Consider the following 24383-nt stretch of genomic DNA (forward strand, 5'->3'; position numbering starts at 1 on the left):
CTTCCTCAGAAACTCTAAATTTCTGGGTCAAAAATCATTTCAGTTACAAATTCATGCACGCTATCCCAAATTCCTATTCAGATTCACAAAGGTCAATAACCCCAACTTTACTAAGTGTCTACTCATGGTCAGATACTCTGCTAGGGATATGTCATCTGTTTTACACTGAACCACCACCAAAAATCCCCAGATCAAGAAACTGGGTTCACAGGTCACAGAGCTAGCAGAGTAGAATGCTGATCTATTCTACTCCAAAAGTCAAACCTCAGACTCTTGCATTCTTTCTAATCAAAAACTTTCCCAAATCTTTGCCTACCTTTACCCAGGCTCCCAGAAATACAGAACTGTAAGGGATCCTGTCATTTCACACAGGATGTACTTTTCCATCCAGACTTGCGGAGTGCCTCATGCTTCAGCCAAACACAAAGGCATCAAGCCTACTTTAAACTCAATCTTCAGAACCATAGAGATGCTAACCCCCAGTCCCATGCCCACGTCAAATCTTGACATACCTCTACAACTTCCTTTACAAGCATGGGTTACATAAATGTTCAGTCTTATGGAAAATAGGAAAATTAAAAACCTCTGTTTTTTTAAATTAAATTTATTTATTTTGAGAGTGGGGGAGGAGCAGAAAGAGAGAGATGGAGAGAGAATCCCAAGCAGGCTCCACCCTGTCAGCACAGTGCCTGATGTGGGGCTCCATCTCGAAACTGAGATTATGACCTGAGCTGAAATCAAGAGTCAGACGCTTAATGGACTGAGCTACCCAGGTGCCCCAAGGAAAGGTCAACAACTCTCAGTGAAAGGGCTACAAAATCAACTTTGAGCTGAGCATGAGATGACAGACTGGTGTCTTAGACTGATAACTCAATATTATCTACTAAGATATTAGAAGTGTGTATTTAGGGGCTGCTTTGGGACAAAGGATGGTTGTCCCCACAAGTAGGAGCCAGAATTGGCATTAAATAATTTTAATCTGACGGGAAGTCAGGGGAATTTAAATTAGGGCATTCTCCGGGTGCAGGAGTTCAACTGACTATCACAGCCAATTACAGAAGAGAGTGTGGAGCCAGGGCTGATATTAAAGTATTGGTTATGGGTGGAAAGATTTTAAACAGAACTGGGACTTGGTGCCACCCTCTCGGAACTGTGAGCCAAAGATCGGACAAGTCCTAGACACTAGGGGTCTGAAACTCCTTGTGGGCTCGAGTGCCTTGGGTGGATTAGGCCGGGAGGGAGAAGCCCCAGTCTTCCCCCCACGCCTGTCCCGCCTCACCTTACCTTCTGCTCGAGGTAGTGAACCGTGTACTTCTTGGGTACAGCAGGGCGGGATGTGAAGCTGGCTGACCTGTGCAGGTTGTTGAGAGCCCTCAGGGCCAGCGGTACGGGGATGGCCGCCCTGGCCGTCAGGAAAGCCAAGAGTAAGAGCAGGACCGTGCGGCGCCCCATGGCCGGGCTGGCAGCTGCAGAGCGAGGGGAAAGGAGACAGGCAGATGAGGGGAGCTAGAGCCCGAAGCTCCACCCACCGCTGATAGGCTCCTCCCCCATGAAACAAAGTCATTCCGCCCCACAGCAATACCGCCCAAACCTGGTCACCCTAACCACACCGCCCGCGTCCCGGGGGGCGCCGCAACTTTTCATTGTCCTCTCATGCAGTCCCCCTCTTTAGAGTCCACATTAATTGTGATCACGTTCCAAGTCTGCCCTTACCTTCCCAGGACCCCCTCCTACCTGACTGACGGAATCCCATCCTTTCCTTGAGCGCTCCCCAAGTCCGCCTTTCCCTGCCATGCCCCGTTTGCCTCAATTCCACAGCCACACCCCTCACCCTCCGCAACCCCCATATAATGGTGATAATAGCTACCATGACAATTTAGGAAGCGTTCTTTACATGTCACTATATCGCTAGGCATAATGGCACACACATTGAGCATCGCAATCTTGTGTATCCTGTATAACTGCTACTCCCATTTACAGATGAAGAAAGTGAGACTCCGAGAGGCGTGGGGACTTGCACTGGGTGACTAAGGAAGCAAAGGAGCACAGCTTCGTGGACCGCTCGTTCTGGCTCCTTGCACCCCACTTCCATTATGTTAGCCAACCACCTCCTGTTCATGAATCACCCCAAACCTCTGTGTTGGACACATAACCCATCCCATAACAGGAGTCGCCAGGGCCCAGGTAACCCCCGAATTCCGCTTGGTCCTGGGCCTTTCTCCCAGGGTACGCCCCCTTTCTTCTCCCCGCCCCGGGTAGCCTCCCTTCCGTCTTCACCGCGCCGACAACCCCCTTCACCCATCTTCCATTCCTCCTTCCAGTCACCCTGCTGAGCCCCAATCGGAAGGGCGTTACCACCCTTTCCTGGGATTCCGACGCTACCCCCCGAAACCAACTTTATAGACTGTGCCAGGCAGGGAAGAACATTCGCCAAGCCCTGCCTCTCTACCCTCAGTTCGATGAAAATGGTCGTTCCCAAACGCTCACAGAACCCGAATCTCCACCCTCCGCGGTGCCTTCTTTTGATTGGCTCTGAAGAACCGAGACCAAAGCGTCACTTCCGGCGGAAAAGGACGCGGGAGATTCGATTGGAAGGCGGTTGGCTTGTCGCTAAGTCCTGGCTACCTGCGCCACCGAGCGTCGCCCGGGCAAGTCTCGGTTTTCTGTCTCAGGTGAGTTGCTGTGGGAAGTCTCGGGACGCGCAAAGGGCAAGGCTCCTAAGAGGCCCTCATTGTCGTTCTAAATGAGACAGCATTCTGGGGGTTTTTTGAAGTTAGTGCTTCGCTTCACCGACCAGTGTGCTCATACCGGAAACTGGAAGTTTTCTAGACTCCTTATATCCAGCCACTCATTACCAGCCTCTTGAATATCTCAAATTTTTACAGTTCTCGCCACTTAAGTCATCAGCTTCCCGGCAGCTCTTCTTTCAATCATGTTACTTTCCAATCCAGTTTCCAAATTTGCAGGCTAGATATAAATCACAGGTCTGATTAGGGACTAGCCTTTCCTTGCTTCCTGTTTGCCCTCGGCTTTAAGTCTAAACTCCACACGTTTTACAGGGCCCTCCTTGTCCAGCCTTTGCCTACCTCTCCTTGTTTTTCACTACTCTAGCTCTAGGCTCCAGTCCTACGAAATGTCTTTTTTGAGTTCCTCAAATGCACCATCTCCTCTCACCTGCAGACCTCTTCTAACCCCACCCCCAACGTAGCCCGTTCTTACCCCTTCCTTAAGTCTCGGTTTATTAAGTCTTTTCAGTCAGGAAGCCTTTCCTGACCCTGCAAGACTGGGTCACAAAATACCCAATAGTTAGTTCTGTGGATAGTTCTGCCAAGACTCTCTAGGTACTGAGATTACAGTGGTAAACAAGTTAGATTCTTCACCTAATGGAACTTAAACTTTTATGTATGGAGTTAAGGATAACAGGGGAGGGCCTCCCTGAGGTCTTAAACAATTCAGCCAAGGAAATTTGAAGATCGAATTAACGTTATTAAATGATTCAAGCAGCATCTTATCTAGCAAGTAGAAGGGAGCTCTGAAGAGTTGTACAAAATGGAAGGCTTTTATAGGAAGGAGGGTGAGGCAAGAAAGTTATTACCAAAAAAAAAAAAAAAAAAAAAAAAAGGATTGTTCCAGGCAAGGTCACTTTCCCTCAGTGAGAAATGCAGATTTCCTTTGTAGGATGTAGAGAGCCCTTGGTGACACCGATCAGAAAATTCCTTACTGACCAGGTAAGACTACATTTCCAGGGGAGGTTGAAACTACCATTAGATTTAGGTATTAAGCCCCTGTTTGGGGACTTTGCCTAGATGACTCCATTTGGGGTCTGTGATTTTCTTTTTAACAGAGGGGTCAAGGCCTAAAAGGTGAGAATGATCCAGCCATGCAATAGAGAAAAGGAAGCACATTCCAGAGTGAATAGATTGTGCAAAGGCCTAGAGGCAGGAAAGAGCTTGGCATTTTAGTGTTCAAGAACCTAAGAATAGACCAGTGTTGCTGGAATATGTTCGGAAAGAACAGGTGACGCCTCCGGAGAGATGGGCAGGGACCAGATCACGTGGTAGAAAGTTAGTGCAGCAGCAGAGTTAAAGTGGTGGCAGAATATAAGAGAGGGAAAGTAGAAGATGGTTTTTAGATATGGAAATAGATCCAAGAACATACTGATGGGTGTAATATGGGACTTGAACGAAAAATAAATGAAAGATGACTCCTAGGTATTTTGACCTGACGTAACTAGTTGGAGAATAGTACCATTTGGTGAGATGGAGAAAATTGTAAGAAAAGAATGTGATGTCTGTCAGATTGGCTGGTGGCCTCCAGATGTGGAGAGATGATCTCATCGAAGCTGGTGGTGCAGTGTAGGTGGTAAAAGGATTCATCCAAGGCAGAACAAAGGAAATAGAAGTTTACCAAATACACCACAAAGGAGCAATGGGCAGAACAGTGAAGGAGAGACCATCTGCCTCAAGGCAGTGGGGGTTGGAGGGGGGACATTTTTAAAGTGGGAAGACCAGGAGATGTGGCCTCGAATGGAATTGTCCCTTTTTGGTAACTGCCTAGTTGTGAGTAGCCCCTTGGTCTCTAAGGGCCTATGGATATTTTGCGGTGGGTCACCTGTCTGGCCTGTCTGTATGTAGCCAGGTGGTCGCTGTGGGCCTTTTTGCCTTGCTCTGCGTTCCATTGCTCAAGCCTGTTGTCTAAAAACAGCCTCTACAAAGAAGTTTGAGAGGAAACTAAGAATTCTAGTTTTCTACCTATTAAAATTTGAGATTCTGTGAAATATCAAAATAGTTGTCTCTCTGATAAGCAGTTGAGATGTAGAAGTCTGTAGCTTGCACATGTTGTATGTGCCTTTGTGTCACTTCATTGATAGTTACACAGTGTCCTAGTCAATAAATTTCCTGAACACAAGATCCTGGGTTTTCTGTCTGTAACTCTGTTCCCTTCCCCATCCCTAGAATAGTACTGCATCTGTCATAAATTCAGTGGACAAACTGTGTTGTACTGATTATGATTTTCTTGGGTAGGGTTTAGAATGTTTTGTTGTTTTGAGTTTTTTCCTTTATTTTAGTTAAGCTCCATACCCAATGTGGAACTTGAACTCAGGATCCTGAGATTAAGAGTTGCATGCTTGGGGTGCTTGGGTGGCTTAGTCAGTTGACCATCAGATCATGATCTCACAGTCTGTGAATTTAAGCCCTCCATCTAGTTCGCCGCTGTCAGCACAGAGCCTGCTTCAGATCCTGTCTCCCTCGCTCTCTGCCCTTCCCCCACTCAAGCGTGCTATCAAAAATAAACAAACATTAAAAAAAAGTTGCACGCTCGACAAACTGAGCCAGCCAGCCACCCTTCTTAGGTAGTATTTTAAAAGTATTTTTCACTGGGACTCTTGAGTGGCTCGGTCAGGTAAGCGGCCAACTCTTGATTTTGGCTCAGTTTCTGACCTCACAGTTTCCAAGTTCAAGCCCATGTCAGGCATTTTATTGATCCTGCTTGGCACTCTCTCTCAAAATAAATAAATAAATAAAAATCAATACAAATATTTTTCACCAATATTTCTCCAAACAAAAGAAGTTTTGTTTGTTTTTTCATTTTCAGTCTCCTGCCTTCTCTTCTCCCTTTCTAGAATTTTCCTGTTACTGTCAGTAAATCATTGCTCAAGGACTTGTTATGACTACTTTTAGGGAAATTAGACAAAGAATGCACCCTTGGGCGAGAACATTTGATAGTTTTAAGTAAACAACTCGAAATAGCCACCTGTCCCATAGCTGAGACCTCTTGGCCTGTATGATAGGAATATAATAGGAAATAGGAAATCTGAGAGCAGTAAAGTGACAGATTTTCTTGCAAAGCAAGAACAGTTTTGAGAGTTTGGAGGCTGCCCCAAGGTGGGCCTCTTTGATGTGAAGATTATTTTGAATTAAAAAGCAATCAAAATCCAGCAGATTTAGGAGATACTTTTTACTTCCCCTTCCCACTTCTCCTTAGTTCAAGATGACATATACAGTATACCTCATTTTGCTTGACTGTCTTTGGAATTTCTATGTGTGGGTTCCTGTATTTATGCTTGTATTAATTTTGATTTTCTTGTTAATCAGTCTCATGTCAATTTGATTCTTAGTCTAGGTAAAAGGACCTTGAATGAGACAAGAATTTGTGTCCCCAGCAATGTTAAACACTTAAACTTTTCTCCAAGATCTAACATTTAATAAAAATTACTCTAGGGGTGCCTGGTGACTCAGTCAGTTAAGCATCTGACTTTGGCTGAGGTCATGATCTGGAGGTTTGTGAGTTCAAGCCCTGCTTTGGGCTCCTCTCAGCGTAGAGCGCACTTCAGATCCTCTGACTGTCTCTTTCTTCCCCTACCCCGGTTGCGTGTTCTCTTTCTCTCTCAAAAATAAGTAAACATGTAAAAAAAAAAAATTATTCTAGATTTTCTAGTCCAGCCCAAAGGAGAAAGAAAGTATGTGTGTATATGTAGAGGCATGGTTTTTCATATTAAGCTGCCTTCTAGGAAATTGATAGTGAAGGAGGTAAGCTGAAAGGTCCCCAGATAATAGATTAGGCAAAGATTCACAAAGTAATCTGAAAGATACTTTAATGCTCTCAGGCTTTACCGATTTAACTACAACCAGGTTCATCACAAGTGTTATTCACCATCAGATGGCCTCAGTGGCTGGCCAGTGATTTTCAAGCCTGGAGAACATAACATTATCTGAGAACTTGTGAGACCTGCAAATTCTCTGGTCCTCCTCCCAGATTTACTGAGTCAAACTCAAGTTGAGGGCCAGAAGTCCATTTTATTAGGCCCTCCAGGTGATTTTGATGCACACTAAAGTTTGAAAACCACTTGGCTAGTATGAAAATGGACGGTAATCGATGAATTATGTATCTGGGCCCATTGTCAAAACCATTTCTCGTGTGAAAAAGATGCATTCGCTGTATTATAGTCTGATTCCGTTAAAATATTTGATTCACCTAACGTCCCTTCTTCAAGCAACTTTCTTTTTATGATTTGGCTTAACATATAGTTATACCCAAAAGAAAATATGGGCTTAAGATGTTTCCCCTGTGATTATAATTTTTCATGGAAAATTAGCGAAGCACGTTTGGATATGGCTAATATCTGTATATAGCTTGACTAGAAAGAGAGAAAGCAGGTATTCCAGAGCATTTTTAAAGTTTCTTTGTTTATTATGAGAGAGAGCATGCGCACTCACGACGGGGAGGGGCAGAGAGAGGGAGCCAGAGGGGATCCAAGTAGGCTCTGAGTTGCCAGCACAGAGGCCAGCTCAGGGCTCAAGGCAGTAAACCGTGAGATGATGACCGGATCTGAAACCGAGAGTAGAGTCAGACTCTCAGTGGATGAGCCACCCGGGCGCCCCTCCTTGTTTCTACTTTTATGTGTGAGAGATTGAGAGGACCCAAGATTTTCTTTGTATGTTATTGCTAAGTTCCCTACCTAGTGGTTTTTTTATATTTACTGTTTTTTATATTTATTGCTTTTTTAAAGTATAAATGTAATGCATTTTCAAAGTCCTTTAAACATATAAAGAAAATAAAAATCACCTTTAATCTGGCAATTCTAAGAGAAAATAGTTTTTCTTTTTTTTTAAGTTTATTTATTTTGAGAGAGCATGAGAGCATGCATAAGTGGGGGAGGGGCTAGTGAGAATCCCAAGCAGGCTGTCCACTGTCACTGTGGAGCCCAGTGTGGGGCTTGATCCCACTAACCATGATGTCATGACCTGAGCCAAAATCCAGAGTTGGCCACTTAACTGATTGATGCACCCAGGTGCCTCCAAAATACTTTTCAAACAAAGATTATGTATTTGCCTATTTTCCTTTTTCCCCACTCCAACAAGCTAAGACTAAAAAAGTCTCCTTGTTATATTTTCTCATAGCATTATGTACTCTCTTTTTAAAGGAGGGAGCATGCGAGCAGGGGAGGGAAACAGAGAGAGAGAGAGAAAGAGAGAGAAAGAGAATCCCAAGCAGGCTTCATGTTCAATGAGGAGGACAATGCAGCACTTGAACCTACAACTCTGGGATCATGATCTGAGCTGACATCAAGAGTCAGACACTTAACCGGGTGACCCTAATTTCTTTTATAGGGTTTGCCACGTTAAAATTCAGTTAAATTTTTTTGTGTGATTATTGTCTATTTTGCCCATCACTCCCCAGTACCTGTTATTTAGCAGCTGCACAACAAAAAACTGACAAGTTGCGCTGAAATATGTTTTTCTGGCTGTACTGGATCTGAAAGAAATGTAATGCTACATCACCATCCTTCCCAGTACAGTCGTACAGTCAAGAAGAAAGATAAAATCAAAAACAAGAGGTAATATGAAAGTGTTCCCAAGTCTACCATAGGGTTTTATAACTTTAGTATATATTTATTCCTGATGCTTCATTCAGTTCTACATGTAACATAAATTTACCACACTACAAGTCAAACAGTAGAGAGATTTAAAAAAAAAAAAAACTAGGTAACAACTCTCCGGAAGGAAATACTATAGAAAAAGCAAAAGGAATAATTAAAAGTGACTGCCTGAAAGGATCTTAATGCATTTTTGTCCACCAGACAATTAATGAGAAGCCTTTTTGCCATTTCTGAAGTTTACCAGGTGAAACATAAATAGTAAAAATAGTTTAATGACCTTTTCCATTTTAGTTCTTAAATTTTCCAGTAATTTGTAAATACCATAGTTTTTTAGAAATACTTATTTGATCCACTAGAGGGCAATAAACCCTTAAATAAAGACAATTTAATCTACTTTTAAAATATAGCAATTAGTGCTTGCAGTTAATTTAGAAATTACTCCCAAATATTTCTGCTGGTGTTTTTCATTTGTCGGTGAGCTGTCTGTCCAGTTAGACAGTAAACATTTTTTCATGTTTTCCCTATAACAGTTCGCCCAGTGTCCTAGTTATCTTCTAAGGTTTAATCCATTTCCAGTTTGAATTTGATAACCATTATCTAAGAATATGATCTGATGAATGCCCATATAGTTGTGGTACAGTATTTTTTTCTTTTATTTTTTTGTGAGAGCAAGAATCTTTTTTTTTTTTTAAGTTTGTTTATTTTGAGAGAGCAAGCGGGAGCATGGGAGGGGCAGAGAGAGAGAGACAGACAGACAAAATCCCAAGCAAGGCCTTCACTGTTAGCACAGAGCCCAATGTGGGGCTTGAATTTATGAACTGTGAGATCACGACCTGAGCTGAAGTTGGACACTTCACCAATTTAGCCACCCAAAGGCCCCAGAGAATCTTTTTTTGTGTCTAGAATTAAAAGAGCAAGTTTGGGCGAGGGAGGGGCAAAGGAAGAGAGAGAGAGAGAGAAAGAGAGAGAGAATCATAAGCAACGGCCACACCCAATGCAGAGCTTGATCTTAGCATGAGCCAAAATCAAGAGTCAGACACTTAATTGACTGAGCCACCCAAGTGCCCCTAAAATTCTGTGTTAGAGCCCTAAAGAAGATAGTTTCTGCTCATAATTTGACCACTACTAAGGGGAACAATGGAAATGAGTATGTAATGCAGATTATTAAAATAAGTTTTAAATAAGATATTATATGTGAAACTGCTCTGCACTTTAATGTATATTCAAGTATAAGATTATTTTGTGACTTGGTAAAATTGTGTATTTAGTGATATATGGCAAAATTAGCTTAGGAAGAGGAAAGCTAAAAATCAGGAAGAAAGTTAACAGTTGAAGTTCAGATTGACAGTTTTTGAGCTTCTGTGGGGATATAATGAGATGGTCCCTCTAAAATCTTACACTGGTTTCTAGCAAAAAACATTAAACAGGTAAGTTTACTATGATGTGATAAGTGGAAAATTAAAAAGTAGGATCCTTAACCTGGGAAAGCTTTCTGAAGAAGGCCCCTGAGAAGACTCTTAAAGAAGAATACGCATTAGCCAGGAAAAGCAAAGAACATTTTAGAGGGAAACATGAAAAGAAAGGTAGAAAAATGTAAAACATATTGTCATAGGGGAGTGTTGGGGGGTTGGGAAGAGAACAAGGGATATGTTCTCTTTAGCGTGGATTACTAACACATAAAGAGCGAGAGAATCAAGAGAAAGTGTATTAGGGAGAGTGAAACCAAATGGAAATGATTAGAGTAGACAAAGAAAACAAATGGTAGGACTATAGAAGTACAGTAGTATAAGATGTAGAAAAAAAGAAACGCCACCATCTTTTTGTTAGAAGAAGAAACTTTTTGTATTTTTTAAGTTTGTTTATTTAGGGGGCAGAGGGGCAGAGAATCCCAAGCAGGCTCCATGCTGTCAGCACAGAGCCTGAAATGGGGCTCTGTCCCACCAACCAAGAGATAATGAGCTGAGCAGAAATCAATAGTCAGAAGCTTAACTCAAGACACCCAGATGCCCCAGAGGAAGGCTTTTTAAATCGGGTTTTAAATTAAAAATGAAATTCTATTATATTGCATAAACCTACTCTTACATGAAATTTTTTCTTAAATTGCAAAATTCTGCTTATAGTTTTCTACTCAGTGAATATTGATTGAGAGCATAATATGTTGTGAGCGCTGGAGATATATAGTAGATCACAAGATAGACTACATCCCTTTCTTCAAGGAATTTTCAGACTAGTAGGGGTAGAACAAACAAATATAAGTAATTTTCATGGTTGAGTAGGTCACAGGCAGCATTTGTACTATGAAGGAAGAAAATGGGTGATGTCATAGGAGCTAAGAGGAGAGCTGGTGAGTCTGCTTGAGATAATGTGAGGCTCCCTCGGGGGTAACGGAGTTACAGATGACTTTTCTGCGAAGCTTCTCAGAAGTGTGTTTGAGGCCAGAAAAGGAGGCTAGCGTGGACTGAAGTGCAGAGATAAAGGGGGAGTGTGGTACAGGGTGAAGTCAAGGAGGTAGGGCTAGATGACCAAGAGTCTCATAGGCCATTGTAAGGAACTCAGGCTTCATTATAAATACCATTTGAAGCAGGTATGAGACAGCATTTTTCAGGAAGGAGCTGTGCCCCACTTTCTCTCCCATAGCTCACAGATAGATGCACCACCATGTTACACTCTACCCCAAACTGGATTTTAGAGGAGATGTAGAGGGAAAATGCCTTTGCTGACCTACATTCTATTATTTGTTGTGTTGGAAAGGAACTTGAGGTTAGCAGCAGTAATTCAGTGTTCTGTGACCTTTCTGCCTTCCCCTTGTAGCCCATTCACCTACTCTACATTGTCCTTAGAGATTGCCATGTGACCTAAGATGACAACCAAATCTGGGACTACATATCTGGTTATGGTAAAACCTTACTACACACATATCATAAGAGTCCCAAAACAAGGATTAACAACAAAGAATTAGGATTCGATTTTTTTCCTTTTTATGCTCCCTTTAATAACATAGGTCAGTGATTTATTTAAATCCCTTTATGTTTCATCTTTTTATTTTACGTAGGCTCCATGCCCAATATTGGGCTCTAACACACAACTCTGGGATCAAGACTTGCCTGCTCTACTGACTGAGCCAGCCAGGCACCCCCGTATGTTTCATCTTACTGCTTAGATGGCAAGATTTTATTTTCACAGAAATATTTTCATTGATAGACTCGGTATCACCTTAGATCTCACTTCCATATCGCCGCATTTTCATGTTTATGATCATCCTTAGGAAGAGTTGTACCTAAAAGATTCTATTATCATTTTTTTAAATAGTTTATTTTCAAATTGGTTTCTATCTATTATAATTTTTAAACTAACTTCCATTTTGTTTGAATTGCTGATGCCAGTCGCAGAAACCGTTCCACCCATTTTCAGAAATCGAAACCTTTTGCCATATGTTTACAAATGAAAATTTATCGATGCAGCTCTATCTTAAACATGCTGTGAATAAGCTAATCAGTCTAAAAAATTTTTTTCTTAAGTTCATTTACTTTGAAAGAGAGAATCCCGAGCAAGCTCTGTACTGTCAGTGCAGAGCCTGACACCGGGCTTAATCCCACAAACCACAAGGTCATGACTTGAGCTGGTATCAAGAGTTGGTTGTTCAAACGGCTGACCACGCAGGTGCCCCAAGCTAATCAATTTTTAAAATTTTGATAAACCAACATTTGAATTTTTAAAAAGAGGAGACTCTTCTGCTTCTCTGAGTGTTTTATATAAGGTTCTTAAAGCACTTTATACTCCTTTTTGACCATGTAACATTTTTATTTTTCTGTTTGCAGAATCAGAATTATCTTTTTTTCATTGGGCTGTGTAAAATAAACACACTGAAATCTAGTAAGGTGACTTTTTTTTGTAGCCAAAAAGAGCCATTTACCAATTTAGATTCTTTAAAAGAATCATATAAGTTGATTTACACTCCTTCCTATTCACGGAAGAAACAAGTTCTTAAAGCTCTTTTAAAGATGTGAAAAGGGCTAAATGATATCTTTCCTGATTACTGGGATGCAGCATTTATTAAACAGAATATTTGTTTGAGGGACTGTTTTAAATCTTGTTTTCTTACTATTAATAGTTTTAGTTAGGCAGAAATATGAAATGAGTTTTCCAATGCGTTGGCAGTTGCCACAAAAGCCGTCTCCCTATTTGCTTTACAGTGGAGGCTAAGTTGTTTTCCTAAGAGATGAGTTGTGTGCATACAGTCAGAGATTTGCCATTCATCCCATGCCTATTTTGTTTTGCAGGCCACGGTAAGACCACATGAATAGAGGGAGAAGATTTCTTCTTGCCTCCGTCCTTGCTCTGCAGAATTCCAGTTTTATCTATCCATCATGTCAGAAGTGCTTCTCTCGAATAATCCTGGTCTCCAAAAGGTAAAAACAAAGCCTGTAGGGGCACCTGGCTGGTTCAGTCAGTTAAGCGTCTGACTCTTGATTTTGGCTCAGGTAGTGATCTCATGGTTCATGAGTTTGAGGCCCCTGTGTCAGACTCTGTGCTGACAACATGGGGCTTGCTTGGGATCTCTCTCTCTCTCTCTCTCTCTCTGCCTCTGCCCCTCCCCTTCTCCTACTCTCTCTCTCAAAATAAATTAATAAACTTAAAAAAATAAAGCTTGTAAGCATGAGAGAGAAAATACATGTATACACTGTAGATTTCCAATGGCGCAAGGGCAAGTAAGGATTAAATTCATCATACCAGAAATCATCTCAGGAGTGGAAAGGAAACTATAGCTGTTCTAGAGCATTTACAGAAAGGACTTGATGAACCAGGACTATAGGTGAGAAGGAGGCCTGTGATCTGTTAGGAGAGCCCGCGCATTGGCCTTCAGGCTGGACAGAGGGGCAGCAGTGGAAGGGGAGCTGCCAAGTTCAGATCTCTCTCAGGCCCAGTGGAGCAGTGTCTTGTGGAATGTGTGCTTGTCTGTCTTTTCTGCCCTCAAAGCCATGAACAGGACTCAAGCTACTCATCCTTCCCCGTGGGCTGACTCTGAGGATGGTCTCTAAGTGTCCTTGGAAGCTTTGGTTCCATGCACACCAGGTGGTGCTTGATCACCTCCGGATCCTAGGCCCTGCACACGGACCTGTACAGGAAGAGCCACGGGAGGAGGAGGAGGCACCTCTGGGAGCAGCCCAGGAGGCATCAGGCATCCAGCTCCAGTCTGAATCTCAGCCTAAGAGACAGTCTAAGGAGACCCAGCTCCAGTGTAAAACTCAGGAGACCCAGCCTTTCCCAGAGAGTGAGGATGACGTGTAGTTCAGGGACAAAGGATCACTGCCATAACCACTCGTTACTAAAGTAGAATCACAGATGTTCTCAGAAAAACTCACCACTGGTACCTCTACTTTTGAAGCTACCTCTGAAGTTGAGGGCACTTTAGAGCAGCAACAGAGGAATCCCAAAGTGAAGAGAACGAGGCGGTCCCCTGTCCAGGAGAAATGTTTCAGGCAGATGATTTTCACCCATAAGAAAACTCCCACAGGGAAGACCATAAATGTAGTGAATGTGGTAAAGTCTTCATTTATAAGTCACACCTTATAATCCACCAGAGAATTCTTCTGGAGAAAAATGCTGTAAATGTAGCAACAGTGAGAAAACCTTCAACCAGAAGTCAAACCTCATTCAACATCAGAGAATTCATACAAGAGGAAACCCTATAAATGTAGTGAGTGCAGGAAGTCCTTCAGGTGGAGTGCTCATCTTGTTTGGCGTTAGAGAATTCATTCAGGGGAGATGCCGTGTGAGGGTAATGATGTAGGAAAACCTTCAGTCAGAGTTCATATCTAAGTCAGTATCTGAGAATTCACAGTGGAAAGACACTTTTTTTAATATTTATTTATTTTTGAGAGCGGGGGAGGTGCAGAGGGGATGAGGGACAGAGGATCTGAAGCAGGCTCTGTGCTGACCGCAGACAGCCTGATGTGGGGCTTGAACTCAGGAACTGGGAGCCACCCAGACGCCCCAAGAAGCCCTTTTAATAATAGTTTATTGTCAAATTGGTTTCCATATAACACCCAGTGTCTCTCCCCACAAGTGCCCCCTCCATTATGCAAAGATGTGGGAAAGCTTATAGGTGGAGTTGAGAGCTCCTAAGTCACCAGAGAAGAACCTGCCCAAGGTCCTGAAAGTGAACATGCCTACAGACAGAATTGTACTTTTGTTTAATAAGCTGTAGGACTACGGGGGGCCTGGGTGGCTCAGTCATTTGAGTGTCTGACTCTTGATTTCAGTTTAGGTCACCATCTCACGGTTTGTGAGATCAAGCCCTGCATCAGGCTCTGAGCTGACACCTGCCCCTCCCCCACTCACTTGCGCTTGTTCTCTCTCAAAATAAGTAAATAAACATTAAAAAGAAAGTTACAGGACTAGATCACATAAAAGTTTTAATAAGTTCTCTAAAAGAAAATTCACATATGTTTGCACTCATGGGTCTAACAGGAGAACAGGAGAAACCTAATGGAGGACCAGGGGGAGGGGAAGAGGGAAAGAGAGTTGGAGAGAGAGAGGGACACAAAACCTGAGAGACTATTGAATGCTGAAAATGAACTGAGGGTTGAAGGGGGAGGGGGCAAAAGAGGTGGTGGTGATGGAGGAGGGCACTTGTGGGGAAGAGCACTGGGTGTTGTATGGAAACTAATTTGACAATAAACTACTTAAATAAAAAATAAAAAAATAAAATAAAAATTCACTGTATCAGGACATAAGATTTTCTTGGATTGGTTCTTCCGTAAATCGACAATAGACTTGTCATCCTCTAGTGTCAGAAGGAGGTTTCAAGTTACCTCCAAGTCTTTGCTAAGTACCTACTTTAGAGGAGAAAAATAGCTTCTTGAGAACACATCTCAATCCCTATGAAAATTTAGTCCACTTCTGGAATATTTCTAGAAATAGGGGTTTTTTTTCCTTTGTTTGCTTATTGTTTATTTTTGCATTATACCTAGATTTTTTTTTAATAAATTCCTTGAGGACAGAGACTCTTAGAATTCTCTGTACCTTTCAGCAGCTTGAATGGTGCTTGACTCATAATACTTGATTGTGGTACTGAGATGTAGGCCAGTTATACCTGAGAGTCTAAGATTCTTTGATTTTTAAAGTACAGGTGAAGATTAGGGTTGGCAGTTTTTAAGAACACTTTTTTTCTGCATTGAGGATATATAGTAAGTACTTAGTAGTATGTAAATAAGAATAGTATGCCAACAATATTCTTTCTTTTTTTTAATTTTTTTAATGTTTATTTATTTTTGAGAGTGTGAGCAAGGGAGGGGCAGAGAGAAAGGGAGACACAGAATCAGGCTCCAGGCTCTGAGCTATCAGCACAGAGCACAACATGGGGCTTGAACCTACAAACCATATGATCATATGATCATTATCTGAGCCAAAGTTAAATGCTGATGCTCAAGCTACTGAGTGAATGAACAGACTGAGTGCTCCCCAGCAATATTCTAAATAGTCTGTCTAGTTACCATTCAATGGGGAAGGATTAGCAGTTCCATCACTCACCAAGACTCTAAGAGATCATTCTAGAAGTTATCACTGTTCTTTTATTGAGCCATTCTATCAGGTATGCATTTATAAACTCAGAACAACCTCACTTGTGTTATTCATTATTAAATCCTCAGCATCCAGCCCAAGATCTAGTTCAGAGAAAAAGCACAATAGTGTATGTTGAATGAATGAATGACAATATGATAGTTTCTATAAGTATACATATTGCAGTATGTTATGGTGATTAAAAAGCATAATTCTCTGGAGTCAAACTCCTAACCCTGCCACTTGAAACTGTAGCTTTGGGCAATTCACTTGAATTATCTAGCCTCAAAATGGGGAAGGTAATATCTGCTTCATTGGGTTGTTATAAAGGATGTAATGAGTAAATATACATGAAATGCTTATTGGAACATTGTGTGATACATAATCAGTAATCTATACATGTGAAATATTTTTAAAACTGGTTTTGGGGTTTGTTTGTTTGTTTTTTACTAAGTCATTTGTTTTAAAGATAACTTGCCTCAGGGCGCCTGGGTGACTCAATCGACTTTAGCTCAGCTCATGATCTCACAATTCACAAGTTTGAGCCCCATGGCGGGCTCTGTACTGACAGCTCAGAGCCTGGAGCCTGCTTCCAATTCTGCATATTCCCCTCTCTCTGCCCCTCTCCTGCTCATACTCTCTCTCAAAACTAAACAGTAAAAAAAAAAAATTTTTTTTAAGATAATCTGCTTCAAAAAATTAGGTTGAACAATAGTGCCGTTGTTGCCTCATGAGTCTGGTGATAATAACAGATAACGTTAGCAAACATTTACCATATGTGTAATACTATGCTAGGAGCTTTGTAAGCATTATGTTTTTTAATACAGCAGCCCTATGAAGTGATGCTATTGTTAATGCTAATTTTCAGAGAAGAAAGTTAAAGCTTAGAAAAGTTAAGTAACTTGCCCCAAATAACAGAGCTAGCTAGTTAGCGGCAGCAACATATTCAAGCCTAAACAATCTGGCTGCTGGCTACATTCAGAATTACGGTATTACTGTCAAATTAGCAGTGGAATTCATATCCAGAGTGACATCACTGCCCCTTCTTCCAGAGCTTAAGATGCCCTGGGTAAGGGAGGTCTGACTGAACTGTTTAGGTACATAAAACCCACAGCAATTGGTCCTTTCATTTAGAACTGTAGTCCACAGACATAATAACCTATCCTCTCTATAGTATATTGACATTACATAAAAAATATATCCCTGTGATTTCCAGTGTGTATCTTTTCTACTGTTACTTCTGCTTCCCTTTTTTCTTACTTGGAGTCATTTGTAAGCCAACACAGGAAACAGAAATTCCTCACTCTGTTGGAGCACCTGGATGGCTGAGTTGGTTGGGCGTCCAACTCTTGATTTGGGCTCAGGTCATGATCCCAGGGTCATGGGACCCAGCCCTGTGATTGGCTGAACCCTGAGCATGGAACCTGCGTAAGATTCTCTCTTTCTAGGGGCGCCTGGGTGGCTCAGTCGGTTAAGTGTCTTGAGTTGGGCTCAGGTCATTATCTTGTGGTTTGTGGATTCGAGGCCCACCTCGGGCTCTATGCTGACTGCCCGACCGCTCAGAGCCTGGAGTCTGCTTCACATTCTGTGCCTCTCTCCCTCTCTCTGCCTCTATCTCTCTTTGTCTCAAAAATAAATAAACATTTTTTTAAAAAAGGATTCTCTCTCTCCCTCTGCACCTCCACCACTCACACTGTCTCTCTCCCTCTCAGAGAGAGAGAAAGGAAAGAAAGAAAAAAATTTCTTACTCATTTGCTAAGAGTTTTACATTAGACCCAAATGCATTAATACATAAGGATAAAATTAGATAAATGGATTGGCACAGAGAGCCATTTTCAATGTGGCAAAAAGAAAAATAATATTTAGCACAGATCTAGTGATTAAGAATCAGTAACCGAAAACAAACTGAGGGCTGAAGAGGGAGGGGGAAGTGGAAGAGGGGTGAAGGTCATGGAGAAGGTAACTTGTAGGGAAGAGCACTGGGTGTTATATGGAAACCAACTTGGTAATAAACTATTTTTAAAAAATAAAATGGCACTGTTAAATTACCAAAAAAATAAAACCATCAGTAACTTCTTATACAAAGGATTAACCTTTGTTCCAATAGTCACCTTGTGAATTTTAAGCTCCCCCTAGTGGCTATCTGGCAACAATCAAAATTTTGCAACCATCTCTAACATTATTTTCTGTTTTCATTTTACTACTCATTTTGAAGCCAGATCATTAGGGACATGAAGGAAAAATAAAGTCCTAGGATTAACTATTACCATAAGATGTATTAAGGGGTTATTTTGCTAAATTTAAGAACTTGAAAGATGGCTATCAGAGTTGTAAAACCTTACAAACAACTAAGGTAGAGTTGACAGTAATCATCACTGTATTTAATATAATGAGGAAGAGGAAGCAGACTGATAGTTATTAATTTGGCAAGATTTGCACTAGATCCTTTCTTTTCTTTCTTTTCTTATATTTTATCTCATTTTATGCTTTAAGCCCATTTTTTACAAATAAGAAAATCAAGGTTTAAGGGATTTAGTAACTATCCCAGGACCTGACTGCTAGTATATAACAGTAGACTTACAGTTGATCACAGAGCTAGATACTTTGTATATGAAGATTTTTTAATTATTTCAAGATTATTCTCTTCACAGATACTGTTTTCTTAATAGAAGATAGACATTAAACATCAGGTATTCTGTTGGTGTGGTGTTCACTTCATTAATGTTTACTTTGCCTGTCAGTTCTAGACTATTACTTGCCTCGATTTGTTGATGATAATTTACCCAATAAGAACATCTCTCTGTTCCACCTTTCTCCTTTTCCTCTCGCTCTCTCCCCCTCCCTCTTGCTTTTTCCCCTCCTCTCAATTTTTCTTCAGTCTTCTGTCAAGTGGTGCTACTTAATTTAAATCAGTAAAAGTAGTTATTGTGAATAGATTCAAAAGATGTTGATCTGAAATTGTTTAAGAAGAATATAAGTTCTATAAGTACACAATATTTTATACACAAAATATTTTTAATTTTTTCCAGATTTGTTTCCCATATTATAAAAAAAAATTAGTGAACATCTCTGTCCTTTTTTTTTTTCCTCCACTCTTTCAGGTCTAATTGTCCAAAATGTGGCTCTACTGGTAAAGCTGAAAATGCCAGTTACAGATACAAACTTTCCTTAAAAGTTGCAGAGTCAAGCAAATTGTTTGGCATTACTGTATTTGGAAGCTGCTTAGATGCATTTTTTGGTCTTACAGCCACTGCTTTGCACAGGTAAGAAAATTTAAAACATTTGTTCTCCTAGCTACTCATTTAGTATGTCAGTAGAATTTGAAGATACATGTTTTTAAGGTAATATGCATTTAGTTAAAGTATGATCACGTGACCTCAGATCATCATTTCCTTTAAAAGATAATCAAAGAAATAGATATTTATTTTCTGATTACACATTGTGATATTAAACCAGGCTCCTTTTAGTTAGGCCAGCTGAGTTGTTGTTAAAATATTAATTTATAGTAGTCCAGTCCAGATTAGAGAAATAAAGAATAAGAAAGTAAAACTGGTTCAAACCATTTCAAACTGTTAAAGTGACTAAAGTCCCTTAAGAGAGAGGAAGCTATTGAGGGAATATTTGCATATCAGAGGTGGAAATGTCATTCCTCTCACTTGCCTTGCATCTTCACCTGCATAGTTTGACCTACTAAGATGTCCTGAGATGTATGAATGATATATATAAGCAGTTAAAGCTGGTTTTTCCCCTTCAGTCTTCTGTCCTCCTCCCCTAATCCTTGACAGAATAAATCTCAATTTCCTTACAGTTGAGAGCAAACTGGATTGTTAGGGAAGAAACGAGCGGTGCCTCTGCCTTGTAATAAACACGGGGCCTGATTACTAGGAAGGCGTCTACTTTATAATACACTTAATCGTTTTTACTCTCTAGGCTATGGGACCCTAGAGAGGGAGAAAAATGCCTTGCTTTTAAAGACATTTTTTTCTTTCCTATATGTAACTCAAAAGTTTACACTGCATTTTCAAACTAATTGTTTGTATTTTCTTTACGGTAAGTTAAAATTTCAAAGCTTTTCTCTTACGTTTTTAATTTTCTTTCCAATCAAGGTACATTCAGGATTGTAATGAAATTTCAGAAACACTGGACAGTGATGCAATTCAGAACCTATTAACTAAAGCAGTTGAAATTTGCTTTGTTGGACAAAGCTTTATTTTTGGAGTGACGGTAATTGAAACTAGCTTTCTTTTTAGTATTCTGTTATATCCATTGTAATAAAATGATTTGAATTTTCTCAGTAGTTTTTAGGAGTCATAAATGTGAGGGTCTGTAACACTATAAAAGTAGGTCATACATGATCTGTTAAAACACCAGTGTGACAACTTCCTTTTTCAAAAGTCAGAAGAGCCCAGTTCAAAGCTTTCAGAGCTTTAAAAATACTAAATTTATTTTAAGTTTAGAATAGATAATTTTGTTCTGATATTTGGTGTTTATTTCATCTCCAAATTTTGCTTAAATTCTGTAGTAAAATTTTTATCAGCTCTTTAGCTTTTTGATTTTATCATCTGTAAAAAGAGGAGAGAACAAACATGGAAAGCAAAGCATCTGAGTATTGGTTACTTTAAGAGTAAGCGGGAAGGCTGGCCTTAACTAGTTACAAAAGTGATGTAGAAGTTACAAGAATACACTGGCTCTGAAGGAATAATTATTTTCTGTCTCATCTATGCTAAAGGAAACAAATAGAAATTCTACCCACACTGGGACTGGGGTTTCACAAGTGGGACTAGAGCATTCCACAGCTGAACAGTGAGAACAACTCAAAGTAATAGTAAATCAGGAGCTACAGAGCTTTTTTTTCTGTTAAAGTCTTAGATCATTCTTGTTCTTATTTTTTTATTAAAGTTTATTTGGGGGGTGGGAGAGATGTGAATGGAGGAGGGTCACAGAAAAGGAACCCCTAGCAGGCTCTGCCTTGTCATTACAGAAATGATGGGTTCAAATTCACACACTGAGAGATGATTACCTGACCCAAAATCGAGAGTCAGGCGCTTAACCAACTGAGCCACCCAGGTGCCTCTCTTCTCCTCCTTTTCCTCTTCTTCCCTCCTCCCTCCTCCTCCTCCTCCTCTTCCTCCTCTTCCTCTTCCTCCTCCTCCTCTTCCTCCTAAGGAAATGTGAGAACATTTCCTTAAACATTCAAAGTTTATGGGTGCTAATGAGAAATACAATAGTAGGTACTATTTACTGAGCAACTACTATTTGCTAAGCAGTATAGTTTTCCATGTGTTATTGATATAATAGTCCTGCAAATTTGTCCTTATTTTATACATGAGAAAACTAAGGTTCAGCGAAGTTAATAATTTGTCCTAAGTCCCAACACTAGTAAATATTAGAGCCAGTCTCTTTACTCTAAGGTTTATTTCTATTACTTATGCTACTCTGCCTGTAACAGTACAGAAATTGAAACTATAGGAGTAGGAAGTGTGATTGTGTCTGTTTTAACCTGGTAAATCCCTGTTTCACCTTTGAGTCAAAGGAAAAAATGTGTATTCTCATTTAAATTCATTTACTTCTTTGACAGAATTTTGGAAACCAACGTGGACAAAGTTCAGATTCCAATAACTTCTTAAAGCAACGCTCTGACCACGAGAGAGAAGTTAGAGCGCTAGTAGCTTGCCAGATCGTTCTACCAGACCCAAGTGTTGCAGGCTTCACTGTCATTGACTACTTCCGTCAGTTTTTGCAGCTTTCTGATGTCAGGAAACTTCATGATGACTCCCAGGCACCAAATAACCACTTACTTGCTTTAGAACACACAAATAGTGATCTCAGCAGCATATGTGGCCCTGACAGCAGTTCTGGTTTCTTCAAGTCCCATGGCAGAGAAAATTTTTCAGGATTCTGGCAGGCATCACTTGAACTCACTTATACTCTTTCACACCTAACAGGTGATGATTCTTCAGCTTCAGAACAAAGCAAGGCCATTGGTACTCTTCACCAGAACAGAAAGTGTATCTCTTTTTCAGAGGCCACTGGTTCCCATAGCTGCCGTGATGCCCTTCAGGGTTCTTGGAGCCTTGTTTCATACATGGATAAAAAGAGTACAGGACAGAAGTTGGGTGAAGAACTGGGCTTGCAGGCTTATCAGCCCAGTGTAGCCCAAAGCAGTCATGAAATCAGAATTACTGACTCTAATTTTTTCCCTTCAAAAATGCAAGAGCTCCTAGAGTCAAATAATAAAAAATCCTTCCACAGCACAGTGGAAATTAAAAATCAGTATTCCCAGCGTGAGCTAACATGTCACCAGTATCATGATTTAGATAACTCCCCTAGCCTTCAGAAGAGATCTACATGTTGGACACCTTCATCACTCGGACTTAAAGAAATAGCTAGTGGTTCCCAGGACTGTGACACTGAGATTTGGGATGATCTGCCATTCTCTGAAAGCCTGAACGAGTTCCTGGCAGTTATCGAAAGTGAAATTGCTGTAACACAGACAGATGCCAGTAATAGAAAATGTCCTCTAGATAACGACACTGATAGATTACATGCAGACCATGTCCGGTTATCTGTGGCTTCCCAGGGAAGGACTGGAGCCTTGCATACGCCACCTGTAGCTTTGAGATCATCACAAGAAACAGTCAAAGCAAGCTGCAGCAAAGATAAGTTCCTTTCCAACTGTGAACCAAATCTAAGTCCTAGTTTTCAGGAGTCACAGTCAAATAACACAGCAGAAGTTGTCTCTATAAATAGTAATGGACGTGATATTTCTGGATATTTTCCACCAAATGCTTATCTATCAGCTCTATTTCCATCTTCAAAAGATTTAGGAACAACGGTTACTCTGAAGTCTACCAGAATTCCACTACATAAGACTGAAATTTCACTTCGGTGCACTACGTCAGAGAGTTACCATTCTTGTCTCAGAAGCAAATACTTCAATAGATGTGGAGAAAAATCATTTTCAAAAATGAATGAAAAGTTGGTAGCTTTGGATTCCAGGAGATATAATGATGTTTGTGACCTCTGTAACTTAGAAAATAAACAACATTGTAAGTGGTCAAAGAACCAAGATGACAGTTTTACAGTTTGCAAGAAGCTTACATATCCTTTGGAAGGTCTTGTCTGTAGTCCAAATACAAGTACAAATGCACTGAAAGGAATGCCTTGTGGACCTATCAATAATAACTTAACTCAGAATTATTTTACTGGTCATGAAGGTAGCTACGATGCTTCGGCTGATCTCTTTGATGATAGCGCTGAAGAAATGGACATTACAACAGAAATTACCAAAAAGTCACAGCATATTTTGTTTCAGTGGGGAAAATCTTTGGCAGAAAGTCATCACAGAGAATCTAATTTTCTATTGAGATCAGTTCCTGAGAATTCCAGCGAGTTTTCACAAAAATTGGCTTTGCAAAGTATGTCTGCCTCTCTGTGTCCAAGAATGTGCTCTTCTCCACCTCATCGTCAGTCGGATTCAGAATATGATTTTGGAGATAGCCCAGACTTCGTTCCATGTTCACAGTCAACTCCAGTTGCAGGATTCCACCAAACAAGAATTCATGGGATGAAAGGAGCTCTCAAAAACTTACCTGACCTTTATTTGGATCTTGATGCCAACTATAAAAAAAGAAAGATTTCCTCTGAAACTGATGCACAGCCAGCCACTCCTAGCTGTCCAAACAATGTAAGGACACCCAGCCAGAAATTCAGAAGCCCTATTACATCTGGTATTCCACAACCGGAGGTTTTCAACAATAGTCCTATTGCTGAGTGTCTTGAAACTGAAGATGAATGGGTCCCTCCTACCACTAAAAAAGTATTTCCTTCAGAAATGCTTGGATTCCAAGCCATGAGTCTAAGGAAATACATTGCTGCCTGTGATTCTCCTGAGCAGAAAGAGATACCGAGAAAGAAACTAAAATGTGTCAAACAAAGAACTGAAAAATGTTTAATTAAAAAAGAGTTAAAGAATATGTTTGCAGAAGTAACAAAACAGAAAACTCTTAAATATAACAGTATAAGTTCAGGCTGGCTTTCCAAAGAGTCTGTTTTGGGAGTTGAGTCTTGTTCAGAAGTCAAGTGTTGCCTTCCATTTTCAGAAAATTGGCCACCTTCTGTGCCTGTGTCTAAAAGCAGTTGGTCTCCTGAATTATTTTCATAAGTCACCTGTACATAATTCCTAAACTTTTAAAAGTAAGTCTGTTTGGAAACTTTTGCCTCCTAAAGCCATTGTTTGGACACCTGGGTGGTGCAGTCCGTTAAACGTGACTATCTTTATTTCCACTTGGGTCATGGTCTCACATTTTGAGTTCCAGCTCCACATTGGGCTCTGTGCTTGGGATTCACGTCTCCCTCTCTCCCTACCCCCTCCTGTGCGCACATGTGCTCTCTTTGCCAAAAATAAACAAACTTTTAAAAACCCAACAAACATAAAGCC

At 40.6% G+C, this 24383-nt stretch overlaps 2 protein-coding genes across 9 annotated transcripts in view; one reads left to right on the forward strand and one right to left on the reverse strand.

Annotated features, from left to right (window-relative positions):
- Nucleotides 1-2525, reverse strand: part of LOC115271994 (lysosomal Pro-X carboxypeptidase-like) — a 6523-nt gene extending 3998 nt beyond the window's left edge. The window contains exons 1-3 of one of the 8 annotated variants that reach the window (XM_029914995.1): nucleotides 2397-2450; nucleotides 1929-2027; nucleotides 1285-1466 (exon numbers count right to left, since the gene is read on the reverse strand). In XM_029914995.1, coding sequence (XP_029770855.1) covers nucleotides 1285-1466; nucleotides 1929-1974 — 228 coding nt within the window. In that variant the 5' untranslated portion in view covers nucleotides 1975-2027; nucleotides 2397-2450. The other 7 variants (XM_029914992.1, XM_029914993.1, XR_003900191.1 and 4 more) reach the window with 7 other exon arrangements.
- Nucleotides 2526-2597: 72 nt separating this feature from the next.
- On the forward strand, nucleotides 2598-24305 carry DDIAS (DNA damage induced apoptosis suppressor). Its single transcript, XM_029957378.1, has 5 exons — nucleotides 2598-2672; nucleotides 12661-12789; nucleotides 19045-19206; nucleotides 20050-20167; nucleotides 21522-24305. The coding sequence occupies exons 2-5, from the start codon at nucleotides 12677-12679 to the stop codon at nucleotides 24105-24107; spliced, it is 2979 nt and encodes a 992-aa protein (XP_029813238.1). The 5' UTR covers nucleotides 2598-2672; nucleotides 12661-12676; the 3' UTR covers nucleotides 24108-24305.
- Nucleotides 24306-24383: the final 78 nt, after the last annotated feature.

The sequence above is a fragment of the Suricata suricatta genome, chromosome 11 (genome assembly GCF_006229205.1).
Source record: "Suricata suricatta isolate VVHF042 chromosome 11, meerkat_22Aug2017_6uvM2_HiC, whole genome shotgun sequence".
Taxonomy (NCBI): Eukaryota; Metazoa; Chordata; class Mammalia; order Carnivora; family Herpestidae; genus Suricata; species Suricata suricatta.

Bases quoted from the DNA above. Each gene is read 5' to 3' on its own strand.
- DDIAS (XM_029957378.1), top strand. From the start codon at position 12,677: ATGAATAGAGGGAGAAGATTTCTTCTTGCCTCCGTCCTTGCTCTGCAG. The intron at 19,207-20,049 runs GTAAGAAAATTT...TTTCCAATCAAG, and splicing joins ACAGCCACTGCTTTGCACAG to GTACATTCAGGATTGTAATG. The intron at 20,168-21,521 runs GTAATTGAAACT...CTTCTTTGACAG, and splicing joins GCTTTATTTTTGGAGTGACG to AATTTTGGAAACCAACGTGG.